This window comes from Onychomys torridus, chromosome 1, assembly GCF_903995425.1.
Source record: "Onychomys torridus chromosome 1, mOncTor1.1, whole genome shotgun sequence".
NCBI classification, from domain to species: Eukaryota; Metazoa; Chordata; class Mammalia; order Rodentia; family Cricetidae; genus Onychomys; species Onychomys torridus.
This window is the reverse complement of record NC_050443.1, coordinates 160,418,415-160,437,289: the sequence shown is the minus strand read 5'-3', so window position 1 is coordinate 160,437,289 and position 18,875 is coordinate 160,418,415. Positions and strand designations below refer to the sequence as shown.

The following is an 18,875-nucleotide window of genomic DNA, read 5'->3' as shown; positions in this document are numbered from 1 at the left end:
CCTCGAACTCACAGAGATTCCACCTACCTCTGCCTTCCAAGTGCTGGATAAAAGGATGTGTACCATCACCTCCTGGCCAAATTTGAGTTTCTGAATCCCATTAATGGCCTTGAGGTTGTGTGGGTGTACATGTACAGGTGTTTTGTTTTTACAGAGAAAGAATCCTCGGTTCTGAGAAAAGTACTGTTGGAGGATGAGGTCTTGGCTGCCTTGGCATCTGTCATTGGAACTGCCACTACCCACCTGAGCCCTGAGTGAGTATAACCGTGAGTGACCTGAACCCCAGGAAGGGGCAGGAGCCACAGGTGGTGCTTTCTCAGTTGGCCTTGTGCCTCCTGTCTGTAAGTGTGGAGGCGGCAGCAGAAAAGGAAGGACCTTTTCAAAACACCACAGACTATTGAGTGAACCTTGGGACTAATGGTTTTTGTTGGTAGTTTATGATGTTACTTTTTTTGTTTGTTTATTTATTTTTGTTTAATGTGTATTAGTGTTTTGCCTGCATATGTATGTAATGACTGATGAAGACAGAAGAAGATGGAACTTAGTTACAGCTGTGAGCCTCCATGTGGGTTCTGGGAATCAAACTCAGATCTTCTGCAAGGACCAGTGCTCTCATCCACAGAGCCATCTCTCCAGTCCTGGGATCAGTGGGTTTTGTTTGCTTGTTGTTTTTGAAGATCACCAGTGGACTGTTTTAAAAATATGCATTGAACTCCTCACAAGATTGTAGGCTGAGAATAGGCTTTGATTGTGCAAATAATTGTGCCAAATTAACATGTTGAATATATGAATAACCATGGCGCATGCACACAAATGTGCATATGCCTGGCTCCTTAACAACACCCAGTACTCTGTCTCCAGATTAGCTGTCCAGAGTGTCACATGCATCATGCCCCTCTTCTTAGATGGTAACACCTCCTTTCTACCTGAGAACAGCTTCCCAAGCCGATTCCAGCCATTCCAGGTAAGAGTCTACTAGCTCTGATGATGTGAACCTTGGAGTTTCAGTACATCCTTCAGACTCAACTTTAGAACTGTTCTGGGATGGAATAGGGACATACATGCCTACTACTGGTAAGACAGGCTCAACGGAGCTCTTCTTTCACAGGATGGCTCCTCTGCGCAGAGGCGACTGGTTGCACTGCTTATGGCTTTTGTGTGCTCCCTCCCACGAAATGTAAGTGGGCACATTTGAGACTCCAGAACTCAGATCACCTTGTGCTGAGCTTGGCTACAGGCTGTTGTCTTTTGCTTCCCCATTTAAAGAAGTTCTTTTCCATGCTAATCTCTGATGTCACTTTCTGTTGAGTTTTTCTTGGAGTTCAAGTGTCTTCTGGGTCCATTACATGGCCAGGTTTTCTATAGGTGGAAATCCCTCAGCTGCACCGGCTCATGCAAGAGCTCCTGGAGCAGAGCTGCTGCCACAGCTGCCCCTTCTCTTCCACTGCCGCTGCCAAGTGCTTCGCAGGACTCCTCAACAAGCACCCTCCAGGTACTGGGCTGGGCCTCCCTTAGTCACCTAGTAATGACACTGACATGTTTAGTTCTCGTTCTCCTTAAAGAATCTCATACTAACTTCACCGACTGTCCTCAGGTAGTCTTGTCAGAGACTAGAGTTTGGCAGAGCATTTCAGGGTTCAAGAAGAGAATAGAAGGAGCAGATTCAACTCTTTTCTGCCATCTTACTCCATCGTGGTGCCTTCAAGAATACTTAAGATTTTATTTGTTTACGGGGCAAAAGAGATGGCTCAGTGGTTAGGAGTGTGTACTGGGTTCCTGGAAAAATTCTCAGCTGCCATGTCAGAAATCACAACTGCCTCTAAATCCAGTTCCAGAAGATAATGACACCCTCTTCTGGACTCCAGGAGCACCTGCGCTCAAATGTACATAGCTGCACACAGATTCATGCATACACATACAGTCAATAAAAATATTTTTCAAAGATGCTTATCATTTGTATGTATGTATGTACGTGTACCACATGAGTGCCTGGTGTTCTTGGAAGCCAGAGGAGAGCATTGGATCCCCTGGAACTGAAGTTACATGTGGTTGTAAACTACCGTGTGGTGCTGGAAGCCAAAACCCAGTCTTCTGAACTGCTGAGCCATCTCTCCATGGAGTAAGTCTTTATTGGAGTAGACAACTCTCTCCTCAAGCACCAGCACCTTGGTGTTGAGAGTACTGCACCAGACTGCTGCTGGCATTCTGTCATTTTGATTGTCCTTTTCTAGTAGCTTCTCAAGTGCTGTGTACATAAATGGTTTACATCCTTTGTCACAATATTATACCATTATATCCCTTCCATTTTAGGGCAGCAGTTGGATGAGTTCCTCCAGCTTGCTGTGGACACAGTAGAGACTGGCCTTGCCTCTGGATCCTCTCGTAATCAGGCTTTCACACTGCTGCTCTGGGTAAGGAGGTAGCAGAGATGCTGGCTCGACACACAAATTGTGTCAAATTAAATAAAATATTCCTGTTTGCCCTTTTTCTGCTGCTTGTTAAAACACCATGGCCAAGATACCTTATAAAAGAAAGTATTTAATCGAGGTCAGAATCCATGATAGCAGAGTAAAGAAAGGCATGACAGCGGGAACAGCTGAGCGCTCACATTTGAGAAGACACTGGGAATGGCTTGAGTCGTTTTAATCTCAAAGCCCACCCCAGTGATATACTTCCTCCATCAAGGCCATACCTCCTAATCTCTGAACAGCCAACTAGGGACCATCTATCCAAATGCCTGAGACTTATGGGGGACATCTTATTCAAACCACCACTTGTAACAGGTGTGCCTCAAAATTCTAGAGTTTGAATGTCAGACTCTGACTGCTCCTTTCTCTGATTACAGGTAACCAAGGCTTTAGTCCTCAGATACCACCCTCTCAGCACCTGCCTTACCACCCGGGTGAGTCCTTTCTGACACATGACTGGAATCTAAAGAACTTCCTTGTGATTCCATTTCCCTCTTCCTGCTCTTTTAAAGATTTATTGATATTTGTTGGGCATGGTGGCACTTGCCTTTTAACCCTAGCACTGAAGCAGAGGTAGGCAGATCTCTGAATCAGCCTGGTCTACCTAGAGATTCAAGGACAGCCAGGGCTACACAGAGACCCTGTTTTCAAAAAAAAAAATTGTATTAGTATGTTTTGCCTGTGTGTGTGTACACACATGCCTGCTGCCCAAGGAAGACAGGGGACATAGCCAGATACCCTGAAATGGAATTATAAATGGTTGTAAGACACCTGTGGGTGCTGGGAACCGAACCCAAGTTTTCCAGTTGAACAGCAAGTGCTTTCAACCACTGATTCACCTCTCCAGACCCTTGTCTCTTATTCTCATAAGGCTTTCATCCTCTTTGGTATTTGAGAGTTTTCTTTCCAACATACTTAAAGGCCTTTTTTTTTTTTTTTTTTGTCCCACCAGCTCACGGGCCTCCTCAGTGATCCAGAACTAGGCCCTGCAGCTGCTGATGGCTTCTCTCTGCTTATGTCTGACTGCACTGATGTGTTGACTCGTGCCGGCCATGCTGATGTTCGGATTATGTTCCGCCAGCGGTTCTTCACAGACAATGTGCCTGCTTTGGTCCAAGGCTTCCATGCTGCTCCCCAAGGTGTCTGAAAGCTGGTCCCCAAATCCAGGGACCTTTCCTCTTGGCCAGTCCCCACAGTAATTTAAGACCAGATGCTTTATCCTCAGAGCACTGTGGTCTGCACCTACAAAGCCATACTTCCATTGTACCTTTCTGATGGGTACATCTGAGCTATTGTGAGCTCAAGAATCTTAATGTTAAATTGTGTGTGTGTGTGTGTGTGTGTATGTGTGTGTGTGTGTGTGTGTGTGTGTGTACACATACATGTGGAAGTCAAAAGTCATCAGATACCTTTGGTACATCTTTTTATTATTTGCATACCACAATATGTCTGTAGAGGTCTCTCCATCCATGATGTAGGTCCCAAGAATTGAACTCAAATCATCAGGCAAACAATAGGTGCCATTACCTACTACCTTGCTGGTCTGACTTAGTGTTCTTCCCCTTGTTCACATCATATTTATATGTGTGCTCAAAGAACAACTTGTAAAGTTGTACCAAATGGGTTCCAGGAATTGAGCTCAGGTCATAAAGGCAAGACTACCTAAGGAGCTATCTTGCCAGCCCTTCCACTTTAATTTTTGAGAGAAGATCTCTCAATGAACCTAGAGCTTGCTGCTCTGTCTTCAGTCCCCCAAGGCTGGCATTTTAGGTGTGCACTGGCACACTTATCTATTTACATAGTTCAGTGGGACTCAAACTCAAAGTCTGCATGTTCACAGAAAGCACTTTACCATGTCAGCTATCTCCCCTAGCCTCAACCTCACTTTTCTTTAGACAGGTCTCACACTGGCTTGGGCTGGCCTTGAATCCCCTGCCTCAGCCTGCTGAGCTGTAACTATAGACTTCAGCTACCACACTCAATACTCATTATTATAGCCTGATTTACCTACTTTGTTAGATTCAAGTTGGATTCTCAAACTGAATGTCTAACCTCAGTTTTTCTCCTAAACACCTTTTTCTTTTTCCCCCAGATGTGAAGCCAAACTATCTAAAGGGTCTGTCTCATGTACTCAACAGGCTGCCCAAGCCTGTGCTTTTACCAGAGCTGCCCACAGTAAGTCCTACAGTCACCCCTCAGGAAGGGAGAGGGCTGTCCTCCCAAGACCATAATGTGTACCCTATTTTCCTTTGGCTCTTAGCTCCTTTCTTTGCTGCTGGAGGCACTGTCCTGCCCTGACTCCGTGGTCCAGCTTTCCACTCTGAGCTGTCTCCAGCCCCTTCTACTGGAAGCACCCCAAATCATGAGTCTCCATGTTGATACTCTGGTCACCAAATTCCTGGCCCTCAGCTCCAGTCATTCAATGGTACGTTGAATCCCACCCAGCACATCCTGTAGTACCTTTCTCCTTTTGTCTGCCCTGACCTCATGTGTGTTCCAGGCTGTCCGGATTGCTGCTCTGCAGTGTATGCATGCTCTGACTCGCCTGCCTGCTCCTGTGGTAAGTCTGAAGAGTCAGAAGTGCTTGTTTGAGACAGGGTGGTCTCTTGTCGTCCAAGCTGGACTGTCTCGCTGTCATCATCCCCTCCAATGTTGGGGTTACAAGTGTGCACTTCCACACCTGGTGGAGTACTTGTTTGCTTTCAAGTGAGATTAGCCACCTACCTCTGTGTGAGAAGATAGAACTACATACGTGGTATATGCATAGATTCCCCCATATACCTTGAGCTCAGAATGGATCCATTAAATCCTGACCACCTCATAATACTGGTCATCTGCCTCTTCCTATCAATTTAGAATCATTAAAGAATAGGGTATGTCGGGGTGGTGGTACACACCTTTAATCCCAGCACTCGGGAGGCAGAGGCAGGCGGATCTCTGAGTTTGAGGTGAGCCTGTGGTACAGAGTGAATTCCAGGAAAGGCCCAAAGCTACACAGAGAAACCCTGTTTTGAACCCCCCCCCAAAAAAAAAGGCACATGGAATGTATTTTGTGTGTGAGGGCTGGCATTCAAACACTCATATTAAAAAAGAAAAAAAAAAGATGGGCATGGGGCTGGAGAGATGGCTCATTGCTGAAGAGCACTGGCTATTCTAGAGGACCTCAGTTTGATTCCTAGCACCCACATGGCAGCTCACAACCATTTGTAACACCAATCCCAGGAGATCCAATGCCCTTTTCTGGCCTCATGGCACCAGGCAGACAAAAAACACCCATACACATAAAAAATAATTCTTAAAAATGGGTCACATTTCACTCCCATCAGAGAAGCAGCATTTTTCCTATTGCTCAGTTCCGTAAGAGTAAGATGATGTCCTCTGACTTCACAGCTACTGCCGTACAAATCACGGGTGATCCGGTCCTTAGCCAAGCCCCTGGATGACAAGAAGAGACTTGTACGCAAGGAAGCAGTGTCTGCAAGGGGAGAGTGGTAAGCCGTAGGCTGAAGGGAGTGATGGGACCAAGGAAAACCTCAAAGTATTGTTGTGCCTACATTTTCTTCGTACCTACAGGTTTCTACTGGGGAGCCCAGGCAGCTGAGCCCTCCATCCTGGCCTCGACCCTTCTGACAATCTAACCTGCAAGTACTAACCTTGGAGCCATCCTACAAGGCAAGGAGACTACTGGCCTGTCTTCCCCATGGATGCAGTACAAATGCTGGACCTCTCCTGCATGGCTGTACAAGACACTTTAAGTGTCCTGATTTCCAGTGGACTGTTGAAGAAACTGAGTGAGATTTGTATTTGAGGGAAAGATGGTGGATCTTGAGGCTCACCTATATCCTATGTCAGGAAAAGGGAGCTATCCTGCTGAAGGGTGAATGGGTGAGTGGGACCTCATGGGCCAGGAATGGTGTTATGTGTGTACACCTGCCAGAGAATAAAGGTTTTGTTGTTGTTGGTAATGGGTTGATTGACATGTATTCCCTTTATCCTACATATGCTGTAGTAGCACGTAGAGTTATGGAGAGCTCCTAGCCCTTCAAAATAAGGGCTTCTTGAGCCTGACCTCCCCATCACCGAGGCAAACATAGAAGCTACTTATCTTTACAAATCAAATGCCTTTATTTTTGCTCCTTCTGCAGCACATGAGAAATGGCAGTGACCTTGGCAAGAGGCTTAATGTCTCTGTCCCATTCAGAAGCCAGAATTTCAACATACCTGATGAATCTTCCCAAAAGTGAAAGAGATGGTTGCTAGCCCCAGTGCTGTGACAAGAGTCAGCACTGGACAAGGTAGCTAGTTGCCTGACCCCTTGTCAGGGGCTAAAACTTGTTTGCCTGAGTAAAGGGACATCAGTCCTAACATTTCTCCACATTATCTTTTTTTTTTTTTTTTTAATTGATTTATTTTGGTTTGTCGAGACAGGGTTTCTCTGTGTAACAGTTCTGACTGTCCTGGAATTACCTTTGTAGACCAGGCTGGCCTGGAACTTGGAGATCGGTCTGCCTGCCTCCCAAGTGCTGGGATTAAAGGCATGCGTCACCACCGCCTGGCTGTATCTTGTTTTGAGGTGGCCAGAAAATTGCTCTTGAGTTGTCCCTAAGTAGTACTCTAAGGCAGGCCAAGTGACTCTTTATGGTCATGGATTCCAAGAAAGCTGCCCTTGGAAGCTCTTGAGAGAGACACATCAAGCATCGAACAGTGTTCAAGTTGTGGCTCACACAGCCATCACAGAGGCTGAGTGAGCAGTCACCCAGGGAGGAGGATCCCAGCTCATTCCATTCCCGTGGGGTAAGTGACTAGAAGGTAACAGCACCCGAGTCAGCCAATGCCTGTGAAAAATGACCAAGAAAATGTCTCTTTAGTACTCAGATCTTGGTTGTCCTTCCTGTGTAAGCAAGCATCAAACACAAAGATGAGAGTTCTAATCTCTATCTGAATCTGTCTGAGAACATATCCTCTGGGGTTTACTGGGAAGTGGTGGTGCAAGAGTCGGCAAGCAGATTTCTTGAGTTCCAAGACAGCCAAGGCTACACAGAGAAAGGCTACCCTGTCTCAAGAAAACAAAAGAAAAGGTTTTAAAGAACATTTAAGCACAAAGAGAGCATGTGATGTTAGGGAAGTTGTATGTGGGGGATGGGGTTAAGTTTGCACACACTCTTCTGTAGGTATGGGCTTCTCAATTCTAGGCACTTATTTTAGTTTCAAGATAGGGTGTCACTGTGTAACCCAGGCTGTCTGTGAATTACTGATGCTCCTGCCCTGGTCTCCAAAGTGCTGGAATTACAGGTGTGGGCTGCCATACTCAGCCCAGGCTTTTAAGAAGGTATTGCAAACACACTGGTGGGAGGAACAAGTAATGAGGATGAGGCAGAGAGAAAGGAAAGTACTCTGTTCACCTCATTGTTACTCTCTTTCAGTAACTGTCAAGGATGAGGTGGGGTGAGGGAGACAAGGTCATCAAACCCCTGATATTCCTGCCTGTGACTTCCAAGGGTTGGGATTAGATGTGCACAAGCATGCCTGGCCTAGTAATTTGCAGTTTGAAAAATGGTTTTCTCTAGTCTCTTGGACTAAGTAGATCTAGCCTCCTACTGTTGGAGGACCTCTGGTCTCTCACATGGTTGGCTTGAACTCCAGACATACTGTACTGCCATACGAGATGACTCGTGACTACACCCTTCCTGTATGCCCTTTCCTAAGAACTGCTTTCTCAGCACTCTCTGTAATCATCTTGAACATCATCTCAGACCAGTTTTAAGGACTGTAGAGGTGGCTCAGCAGTTAGAGTACTTGTTGCTCCTGTAGAGGACCCGGGTTTGATTCCTAGCAGCCACATAACTTATAACCATCTACAATTCCAGTCCCAAGGGATCCATTCAGTGCCCTACTCCTGACAACCTCAGGCACAAGGCACACATATGATGTACATACAACAAATATTTCCTTGAATTTGTAGTTTTAGCCTCAGGCCCCAATGGTTCAAATAAAATGGTTATTCCTATTCCTGAAGATGAAACCTAATTACAAAGTCCCAGTGGCACTAGCCACATTCTCTGCTTCTGTGAGTAGACCGTTTTCCCTGTCATGGGAGTTTGGTTCCCAGCACTGTCTGTCTTTACCTTCAGCCCAATACAATCTCTGCTGCTGGGTGTGGACCATCTTCCCCATCACAAAGTTCTGTTGCATAGCACTGCTCTGTCTTTACTTTACCTTCCTGTATCCACACCTAGGAACACCTTCCAGTTGTCCAAGCAGCCGTAGTTGTAAGGATTCCTAAATACCTAGAGACAAGGAAAATACATTTCTACAGACCTCTTCTACTTAATCTCCTTGTCATCTTGGAGATAAAGATAGAGCTTCAGTAATCAAAATTAAAACTTTTTATGATGTCTGTCAGCTAGTTGTGATGATCCACGCCTTTGATCCCAAAACTCCAGAGGTAGACAGACGGCCAGACTATCTATGGAGAATTCCAGGCCAGCCAGGACCACATAATGAGACCCAGCTTAAACAAACAAACAAAAGAAACATCAAAAAACCTAGGAACTTATCTAGTCAGCCCTAATCATGGCCTGTTTATTAGCTGTGTGATCAGTTACCCGCCTGCTCACCCAAGTCCCCTCTTCCCCACTCACTCTGCCCTTGGCCTGTAGCCGACGTCTCTCCTTCTTGTTGATATGCCTTTCGATGCTAGTCTCACCCCGGCTGATGAGAACAGCATGCCATATAGTTAGGGCACCAAGAGCCAGTGCCACAGAACTGAGAAAAGACACACAAAAAAAAAGAAATTAGAAGCTAGAAAACAGTGGGAAATAAGGCTTGTGGTTATGACTGGCTCATAGCCTCTCTGCCTCACTTATCTCCTCATATATGGCCTAGGTGAGAACATGTATGTATTCTACCTCTTAAAGATCTATTGAAGTAAGCTGGAAAAAAATTTGTGTGGAAGGAAGATGGGAAAATGAGTACTACTGAGAAAAATGTAGATTTTTCTTAAAATGTCCATACCTATAAAATAGTGGAGGGGCTGGAGAAATGGTTGAGTGGTTAAGAGCACTGGCTATTCTTCCAGAGACCTCAGTTCAATTCCCAGCACCCACACGGCAGCTGACAACTGTCTTAACTCTAGTTCCATGCAACAGGACACCAATTTGCAAAACACCAATGCATATAAAATAAAAATAAATTAAAAAAAAAAAAAAAGATGATGTAGGGCTGGAAAGATGGATAAACGGTTAAGAGCACTGACTATTCTTCCAGAGGACCCAGGTTCAATTCCCAGCACCCACATGGCAGCTCACAGCTATCTGTAACTCCAGGTCCAGGAGACCCAACACCTGTGGCAAAACACCAATGCACATTTAAAAAAATAAAATAATAATAATAGAGGGCCAGGTATGGTAGTGCACACCTTTAATCCCAGCACTAGGGAGGCAGAAGCAGGCGGATCTCTGAGTTCAAGGCCAACCTGGTCTACAAAGTGAGTCCTAGGATAGCCAGGGCTACATAGAGAAACCCTGTCTCAAAAGAACTAAGGGAGGAAAAATCAGTGAAGGATCATAGAAGCACAAGAGGTTGGACTGGGGGTAGGCAGAAATTCATACTTCTACTCTGCAACTTCTAGCTATACATCATAGGACAAATCCCTTTACTACTCTGAGTTTTCAATTTCCCTTCTCAGTAAATGGAGTCACCTATTCTGTGGTTAGGAATCAATAAAACAAGAGCTTAACTTACCTTGGCACATAACAAGCATGATTGTATTAATAACCAGAAATGCTATATCCTTATTGTTCTCTGCCCCAAAATATTGAAGGGAAGCACTCTTTGCCAGCCTCAGTTAGACTAGGACAATGGCAGTTTACTCAATGCTAAGTCTTCCCTGTGTGTGCATACCTACAAATGTTTCCCTCCCTTAAAACTATCAAAACTGAGTTAAATACCTGCACAGGAACCAGAGGTAGACAAGACTCTTGTGAGTTATTCTTTCTCGAAAGGAGAAGGTAGGTGGTGGAGTCTGCTGGTAAGTCTACAAAAAGAAAACAGCAAAGCCTGGCTCCCTTGCTCTGTCAGTCTCCAGAAACTGCCACCAGAGCCCCAAGCACCTACAGGCAGGAACTAATATAAAACTAGCCACAGAGGAAACCAGACCAGCAGCCCGATGGGTGGACCAAGCCCAGTGGCACCATCCCATGAACAGACAGTGGGTAGAGCAGGCCTGCACAAGATAGCAAAGCACAAAGGAGCTGACTGAGCCTGTAGGTTGACAGTAGTAATGGGACTCCAGGGGAAGGCACTCGTCTCCCTAGCCAACCACATTTCCTTCTCTGTGTGGCTACATCCACAAGAGAGATCTCTACCTGGCATGTACACTGAAAAAGCAACAGGAGTGCAATATACAAGTCCAAGATGTGCACAGAGTAAGGGGTCCTAAAAGGAACAGGGAGGGGAACCGATCCGGAAGCTGCTGGCCCAGTGCGGTGTCTACCCCTGGAACCCCATTACACAGACTGACATAGACCCCTTGCTGCTCAGGCCATCCTGAAGGCAGAGTCCAGGCTCAGCCCAAAGAAGTGTTAATGGGATAGATGACCTAAAACTGCCACACCAGAGACTTGTGGCTTGCCCCCAGGCTTCTTAGTCTGCCAGGACAGCCTCCTTAGAAACTGGTCTGGTCTGGCAGCTAGCCTGTAAGTAAACTAGCAGGCCCTTTCACCTAAGTAACTCTTAAACCCCCAGGCCTGAGCAGCAGGAGGCAGTGGCGTGGAGGCTGCCCACCTGGTTGGCAACTGCCTGTAGTTTGTTCTTGTCAAGCTGTTTCATTTTCTAAGGGGATGGAAAACAGTGCTGGTTACACACTAAGACAGGGAGCTACCAACCCAGTCATTGGGGAAGGATTCTGTTCTGTTGAGTTACCCTTCCTAGCCATGGGCTCACCTCGATGGCAGCATAAGCCTCCCGGAAAAGGTCCCAACTTCCGTAGCTACAATAGACACAGCCCAGAGTCATGAAAAAGCAGAAAGAGAAGAAGTAGCGATGGTTATAGTGGCCCACACAATTGTTTAGCCAGGCTGGCAGAAAAATGATTAAGGACAAGATCAAATATAATTTGTAGGGGTGTCCAAGCCCCTACAGCTCATCCTTAGTTAATGGCATCACCCAAGCACAAAGGCAAGAAAATAGAGGACAGTTTCCCAAGGTTAAGGTAAAAACTGTCTAAGCTTTTTAGAGCTTTCAGATTCCACCAAGAAATCTTAACCACCTGCAAACATTCAGCCTAACTCAGGTTAGCCAGACCGGCATGGAAAGGCAAAACAGGACCCACAGTTGTATCTGGTGCCTCCAGCCACAGAGGTCCAAACACCTTTTGATTCTCCACAAAAGACCTGCCAGAAAATTCCTTCCTCCTACAGGATCCATTCTAGAAAGTATGTAAATATTCTGCTCCCCACAAAAGATGGTAAACCCCCAACAATGCCTCTCCTACTAACTTCTCATGAGCCATATTCTCTAGACATTAATGCTAGTTCGAAAGCCTTGATTGTGACTATGAGCCCTGAGCTGTGAGTGAGTGCTCTGCAGGTAAAACTGACGGTCTTGGCTGGGTCTTGGGCTGAAGAGAGCAAAAGGATACGGCAGTGATGATCCATCTTCAGCACACACCTGTGAGGGAGGGACACAGGCTCTGTTACAGTGGCCAAGGATCTTGAGATGTCAGTGACAATCCTTTCCTACTAGGACCAGCATCTTGCTGAAATGGAAAGGGCAGACTCTGATGACAGCCAGGCCTTCCTTCAAACCCAGTTCTGTTGTTTATTGGCTAGGTGACAAGGAAACATCTCGTCACCTCAGTTTGTACAAGTAGCAATAATGCCTCACTCACAGAATCATCCTGAAGACTAGGTGTCAGCAGATGGGAAGCACAGTGCCTAGATCTCAATAGGTACTCTGATACACAACTAGTTCCAGGGCCCGGTTCTGCCTTAGGGTTACAGCGAGAGGGCCTCAAATGAGGTTTACAGCAAAGCTAAGACCCACCTATTACAGATGCTGCAGTGGTGTGTTCGGGCTGGTTTGGGGTAAATGCACTTCTTACAGATGGAGACGGTAGCAATGTCATTCCTGCCCTGTGCAAATTGAGAAAAACATCTTGACCACTGGAGCACCACAAGACTTTTGTCCCAAAAGATTGCAAGTTACTCTCCCTCCCATTAATGGAACTGGCTACCATAGCGTGCAACTCTGTTCCTCCCCATGCCCCTGTGGGGTCCCACCTGGGGTGGGTATCCAGGAGGAGTGGTGATGGCCTGGTAGTAATGGAAGACGATGAGGATCAGATTCCAGTGACTATAGAAGAAATGCCAGCAGAGTCGTGGTACTGAGTAGGTTCGAAGGATGAGGGGCAGGACACACAGATAAGCAATGGCCACAATGGACCCAGTCAGCACGATCACCAGCACCACAAACACCTGCCAACACCAGTGAGGTCAAGAAGACACCATGAGAGAGCTATACCCATCAAGACACGGGAACTTCCCTAGGCATGGCAGGTTGGCTTCCAAAGCTTAGTGTGAACCCATCAGAAAGACCCTCTTCCCCCAAAACATCCCCTCTCCTGGGCTCCCTGGGCATCATCACTTACCACTCCGAACCAGCGGATCACATTGTCCACCAGCCAGTAGATAGGCTCAAAAGCAGCATCAACAGCAGTATCACTGCCTCCAAAGGAATTGTAGAGCAGGGAGCGCAGGCAAACCTTGCCATAACGCCAGCGCTGTACCAGGCCCCGCAGCAGAGGTGGGCAGCGACGCCTGTAACCCAGGAGCAGAAGGAGACGCAGACAGAGGCGGGCTGGGCCCAACAACAGACTCCGCTGGCCCCGCATGGCTCCTAGGAGAATATACTAATATAATATAAGGATCCAACATGAGCCTTGTCCCACCTTCCCCCATCAATGAGAAGGCCCAAAACATCAACTTAGAGGACTTCTCAAGATTAAGGCCTAATTAGGATATTAGGCTAGTCCTCAGCTGTGGAAAGACAAAAAGGTCACTTTTCTACAGAATTTCTAATGTCACTGTTCCAACCATATTACAGGAGATAGGGACTGAAGGTTCTGAGGCTATAAAAGTAGTAGTTACGTTACACTACATGATTATGCAGCAAATCCCAGGAAATTTACACCTGAATGGCCACAGTAAAGGGAGAAATAGTTGGCTCCAAGTCAGAGGAGTTCTTTTGTATGTGTACAGCACATGTGTAGAGGCCGGAACTGGGTATCAGGTGTCTCTTCCCTAGCTACTCTCCACATACTTTTTAAAAAATTTATTTTATGAATGCTTGCTTGCATGTATGTATGTGTACCATGTGTGTGCCTGGTGCCTGGTGCCCAGAAGCCAGAAGAGGGTGTCAGATCCCTTGGAGCTTAAGTTACAGATGGCAGTGAATTGCCACGTATGTGCTGAGTCTTCTGCATGAATAGCAAGTGTTGGGCTGGGCGTGGTGACATGCACCTTTAATCCTAGCACTTAGGAGGCAAAAGCAGGCGATCTCAAAGTTCAAAGCTAACCTGGTCTACAGAGTGAGCTCCAGGACAGCCAGAGCTACACAGAGAAACCTTGTCTTGAAAAACAAAAATAATAACAGTAATAGTAATAATAAACAGCACCTGGGGGAGGAGTGTGGCGCATGCCTTTAATCCCAGCACTTGGGAGGCAGAGGCAGGCGGATCTCTGGGGATTCAAGGCCAGCCTGGTCTACAGAGCAAGATCCAGGACAGGCACCAAAACTACACGGAGAAACCCTGTCTTGGGGGAAAAAAATGAACAGCAACAAGTATTCTTAACTGCTGAGCCATCTCTTCAGCTAACCCCTACACCCATCCCTGTCACATGCATACACCTCTTATTTTTGAGACAGGGTTTTTCACTAAACCTGAAACTCACCAATTCAGCTACACAAGCTCCAGGGACCCACCTGTCTCTGCCTCTCCAGCACTAGGATTAGAGACATTCACACTTGTCCTTTCACATGAGTTCTATGGGATCAAACTTAGGTCACCATGCTTGTGGAGCAATACTTTAACAGCTAAGCTAGCTCCCCAGCTCCCTGCAGGGTTTTGTTGTTTTGGTTTTTTGTTTGTTTTGGAGAAATCTGTCTAGACATACCATGGAGTAAAGCTTAGCCAACATAATCAAAACTGCCCCTCATATCTTCCTAAGGCACTGAGGCAGGGGTGGGGGTGGGGTTCCTAGGATCTCCTGCCTGCTCTGTAATACACAGGATCCTGAATCTGGAACTCTCCTGGTCCTATCCAAGTGTTCCTAATCCATCTGGGCTGAGGTTACAGGCCAGCCAGATGACATGATTCCTTGTTCCCCGTTAGGACAGTCAGCCACCACTTGCATGACATAAGATACTCTGTCTCCAGTTCCACTCCCAGCCCTAAGCCAGGATTACAGCAGTCAAGGTAACTTCAGGTATTCAGAGCGTAAGACAAGTGGTCAGAGGGACCCGCCCCCTTGGGCGCTTTCCCAGGTCTTCTCTGTGACTGATGCTCTTGGCCCCAAGCTTCCCAAGCACCCTCCTGGCTCTCAGCTCTCTCCATGGCCTCCATCTCTGCACTGGGCCCAAGCAATGAACACAACTGTGGACCCGGAGACTCCCACAGACTTTCTACAATAGTCTCCTTAGCTGCCTAAACTAATGTTTCAACGCTGGACAGGGAATACTGCTTTGTCCTCAGCAGCCCCACTGACTTATTTAACAGGCAGCTCATAACCCAGCAGAAACTGGACTCGGTTACTCTGCTGTGGAGATGGGTTTCAGTTCAGTAACTGGAGTAATGGACTCTTCTTGCACCCCGGCTCATCCCCACAAAAGGCTTTTCAAAGAAAATAGTTAATTATTTCCTGCCACAAGCTTGGGAACCAAAAGGTGAAGAGAAACCCTGCAAGAAAAGCCTTTAAGAGAACCAAAGCCTAGTGGGGAGAGACCTATAGACACTGCACCAGAGAAAGAAACTAGCCTTTCCATCCCTTCCCGAGAAGCCAAAAGGATTAACAGGAAATGTAGAAAACAAAAACTGAGGCCGGCAGTGGTGGTGCACACCTTTAATCCCAGCACTCAGGAGGCAAGGGCCAGCCTACTCTACAGAGTGAGTTCCAGAATAGCAAGGGCCACACAGAGAAACCCTGTCTGCCCCCTCCCCCCACACACACAATCAAAAAAAAGAAAAGAAAAAGAAAAAAAGAAAAGGAAAAATGGAAAGTATCATACTTACACCATCTTTGAGTTGGATGCTAAATTACTTAGAATCATGACTTGGAAAATCATGAATTCTGTAGCTGACCACAACCAAGTATAAGAGTAGGATGGATGGGGGCTGGAGAGATGGCTCAGTGATTAGGAGCACTGGCTGCTCTTCCAGAGGACCCGGGTTCAATTCCCAGCACCCACATGGCAGCTCACAACAACTGTCTATAATCCCTGTTCCAGGGGATTCAACATTCTCACACAGACATACATGCAGGCAAAACACCAGTGTACATAAAATACAAATAAATAATAAAAAAAAAAAAAAGTCTTCCAGAGACCCTCTTTAAAAAAAAGGGGGGAGGGGGATGGAGCTAACTGTCCCACAGGAGTGTACCACTGCACATTCTCTTATTAGGAGTAATGGAGAGTGTTCTTCTAGTTGCTGAAATACTTTTTATGATAGTGTGCAAAACTCAGATACTTTCCTAATTTGTAATAAATGCAAATTATATGTCACCTAAGAGCTATTATGATTAGTCTTTTAAAAAATCCTCAAAAAGCTGAGCGTGGTAATGCATGCCTTTAATCCCAGCACTCAGCAAAAGCAGGTTGATCTCTCTGTGAGTTTAAGGCCAGCCTGGTCTATACAATGAGTTCTAGGACAGTCAGAGCTACATAGTGAGACCCTGTCTAATAAAAATCCTCAAAACTAGCCGGGCAGTGGTGGTGCATGCCTTTAATCCCAGCACTCAGGAGGCAGAGGCAGGCGAATCTCTGTGAGTTTGAGGCCAGCCTGGTCTACAGAGTGAGTTCCAGGACAGCCAGGGCTGTTACACAGAGAAACCCTGTCTCGAAAAACCAAAAAAATAAAATAAAAATCCTCAAAACTGAGCATGATGGTGTATGTACACCTGGAGGCAAGAGGATCAGAAGGTCAAAATCACCCTTGGCTATAGTCAGTTAGGGGCCAGCATGAATACATAAGACCATGTCTTTAAAAAAAAAAAATCAGGGCTAGAGAGATGGCTCAGAGGTTAAAAGTACCAGCTGTTCTTTCAGAGGTCCTGAGTTCAATTCCCAGCAACCACATGGTAGCTCACAACCATCTACAATGGTTCTCTCTTCTGGTGTGCACACATATAGGCAGAACACTGTATACATAATAAATAAATCTTTAAAAAAAAAAAAAAAGATTAAAAAAAACAGAAAATCAGATTGTCAGTTATCTCCTGCATTCTTGATTCTGCATGAAACACCTACTTCAAAGGCTCCATTGACCAATTCTCATCTATTTGTACCCTATTTAGGGTACAATTCTTTCCCAAAGTAGTCCCAGTTACCTCCTTCTCTAAACCTTAAATTTTTTTTGTTTTAGGGTTTCTCTATGTAACAGCCCTAGCTGTCCTGGAACTCGCCCTCCTGAGTGCTGGAATTAAAGGCGTGCATCACCATGCCTGGCCCAAACTTTATTTTTTTTTTAATACATACAAATGCATATCTGTACATACATAGACAGACATACACACACATACATACACATACACACACACACACACACACACACACACACACACGTTAAATCAAATGCTTATAAACATCTTAGCATAATATCTGGCTCATAGAAGCATTCAATAAATACCTGTTGTTGAATGAATGACCTGGACAGACACAAAACCGGAAAGGCTGGTCAGGTCTACAGGAGCCACCAAGGGCACTCTTGCCAATGTGACAACACCAAAGTATTTGCAGCTCTCATTCTTTCTGATTAGTAAAGAAATAGAACCGTTATTAGAACCGTAGCACTAAAGAGCAATAATACATTTTAGAGGACAAATCAAACCAGAAACCAAACATGTAATGTGGAAAGCTGATCATGAAAAGTTGAGAGATGCTGATCAAATTTGAGTGAACAAAATGTAAGAGCAGGCCCCTATCCTCACTTTAGCTAATGGGATATGGGGATATGAGGATGCTAGGAAAGGATGTATTATTGTCCATAGGCCAAAAGTGAAACAGGTTTGACCTCAGGAAATACAGAAAAGACAAAAATTTTAAATCTAATCCTGGCAAGAGGGCATGGATGACCTCAGAGTGAATGGGCAAGCACAGTCCCTTGAAACCCTTAATAGTGCCACCCCTCAGTAGTTCCCACAGGTCACAGTGGCCATCTGCCACCAGATTAGAGATTAGCAGGCAACAGCACTCCTCTAAATCACCATCTGTGTCCCAAAAAAGCCTGATAGGCAGAGAGGGGAGGGGAGAAAGGAATAAATTCCAAAGCCAACAGATGAAACCGCGATCAAAGTCATGGCAAATTTCATCTGCACAAAAAATGCTTGCTCCCCTGACCTCTGCCACCTCAAGCTGATGTCAGACTCAGACATCAATAAATCACAATATTCTATTTATGAAGGCTTCTTTCCCTGCTAACATGCTAAAAAGAAAGGAAGAAGGGAAAGGAGTGGTAATGTTAGCCGGGGGCTGCTCATTCACAGTTAAGAAGGGGCCCACACTCTAAAGTATCTGCCTGCAAGGGAAGAATCTGTGGTTTGACCAAACCAGAAAAAGGTTGTTTCTAAGAGCAGCGGAGTCCAACTATGATCGGCTCAGGTTAAAAAACATCTTAGGCTTGTGCTGTCTCGAATTATCTTCGAGACTTTGGACAAGCCAAACCCTGTCTCTGGATCTGAGTCTCCAAACCAATGAAATGGGCAAGTTGGAGCGGCAGATCGCGGCTGCGATGCGCTCGGGCGCAGGAGGGCACGACCACGCAGGACGGGGCGTGGAGAGAACAGGAACTTGAACTTAAAGGCCTGGACAGCTGACACTCGGGTGGGAGGCAAGCGCCGCGCCTTCGCCCTTACCTGCCTCCGGCCAGCTTCTCGCTCAGCCAAATTCAGTCCAGTCGCCCTGCCCGCCGCTCAGTGCCCCCAGCTCCAGCTTGGGACCCGGGCCGGGCCAATCTCAGTAGGACCCACCATGGCCGGCAGCCCGCAGCACCAGCCAGCGGACAGGGTCCCGCCGCCGGCCCATCATCAAGCTGCGCAGGCGCGAGTCCCGGAGCCCGCAAAGGTTCGCCCAGAGGTCTGTCCCGGGGCAGCCTGGGAAATGGAGTCGCTCTCACGGCGCGCGCTCAAAGGCACC

The 18,875-nt window shown here is 46.3% G+C and overlaps 2 protein-coding genes across 7 annotated transcripts in view; one reads left to right on the top strand and one right to left on the bottom strand.

Moving 5' to 3' along the window:
* Mms19 (MMS19 homolog, cytosolic iron-sulfur assembly component) overlaps positions 1 to 6,433 on the top strand; it is a 39,722-nt gene extending 33,289 nt beyond the window's left edge. For both annotated transcript variants that reach the window (XM_036169404.1, XM_036169398.1), the window contains exons 20-31: positions 155 to 254; positions 862 to 964; positions 1,109 to 1,177; positions 1,366 to 1,492; positions 2,311 to 2,411; positions 2,846 to 2,902; positions 3,421 to 3,607; positions 4,561 to 4,643; positions 4,729 to 4,893; positions 4,969 to 5,028; positions 5,859 to 5,959; positions 6,042 to 6,433. In XM_036169404.1, coding sequence (XP_036025297.1) covers positions 155 to 254; positions 862 to 964; positions 1,109 to 1,177; positions 1,366 to 1,492; positions 2,311 to 2,411; positions 2,846 to 2,902; positions 3,421 to 3,607; positions 4,561 to 4,643; positions 4,729 to 4,893; positions 4,969 to 5,028; positions 5,859 to 5,959; positions 6,042 to 6,069 — 1,181 coding nt within the window. In that variant the 3' untranslated portion in view covers positions 6,070 to 6,433. The remainder of the gene's footprint in view (positions 1 to 154; positions 255 to 861; positions 965 to 1,108; positions 1,178 to 1,365; positions 1,493 to 2,310; positions 2,412 to 2,845; positions 2,903 to 3,420; positions 3,608 to 4,560; positions 4,644 to 4,728; positions 4,894 to 4,968; positions 5,029 to 5,858; positions 5,960 to 6,041) is intronic.
* Positions 6,434 to 6,979: 546 nt separating this feature from the next.
* Positions 6,980 to 18,798, bottom strand: Zdhhc16 (zinc finger DHHC-type palmitoyltransferase 16). 5 transcript variants are annotated; one of them, XM_036175120.1, is made up of 12 exons: positions 18,596 to 18,798; positions 17,371 to 17,492; positions 13,117 to 13,377; positions 12,749 to 12,943; positions 12,513 to 12,601; positions 12,109 to 12,137; positions 11,412 to 11,545; positions 11,253 to 11,300; positions 10,418 to 10,503; positions 9,110 to 9,233; positions 8,685 to 8,755; positions 6,980 to 7,303 (listed from the first exon to the last, which is right to left on the bottom strand). In XM_036175120.1, exons 3-12 carry the CDS (start codon positions 13,357 to 13,359, stop codon positions 7,189 to 7,191), a joined length of 1,134 nt encoding a protein of 377 aa, XP_036031013.1. In that variant the 5' UTR covers positions 13,360 to 13,377; positions 17,371 to 17,492; positions 18,596 to 18,798; the 3' UTR covers positions 6,980 to 7,188. The 5 variants fall into 5 exon arrangements, with proteins under 5 accessions (XP_036031013.1, XP_036031003.1, XP_036031021.1 ...); XM_036175110.1 differs by having other exon boundaries at positions 13,117 to 13,364; XM_036175128.1 differs by lacking the exon at positions 11,253 to 11,300 and having other exon boundaries at positions 13,117 to 13,364.
* Positions 18,799 to 18,875: the final 77 nt, after the last annotated feature.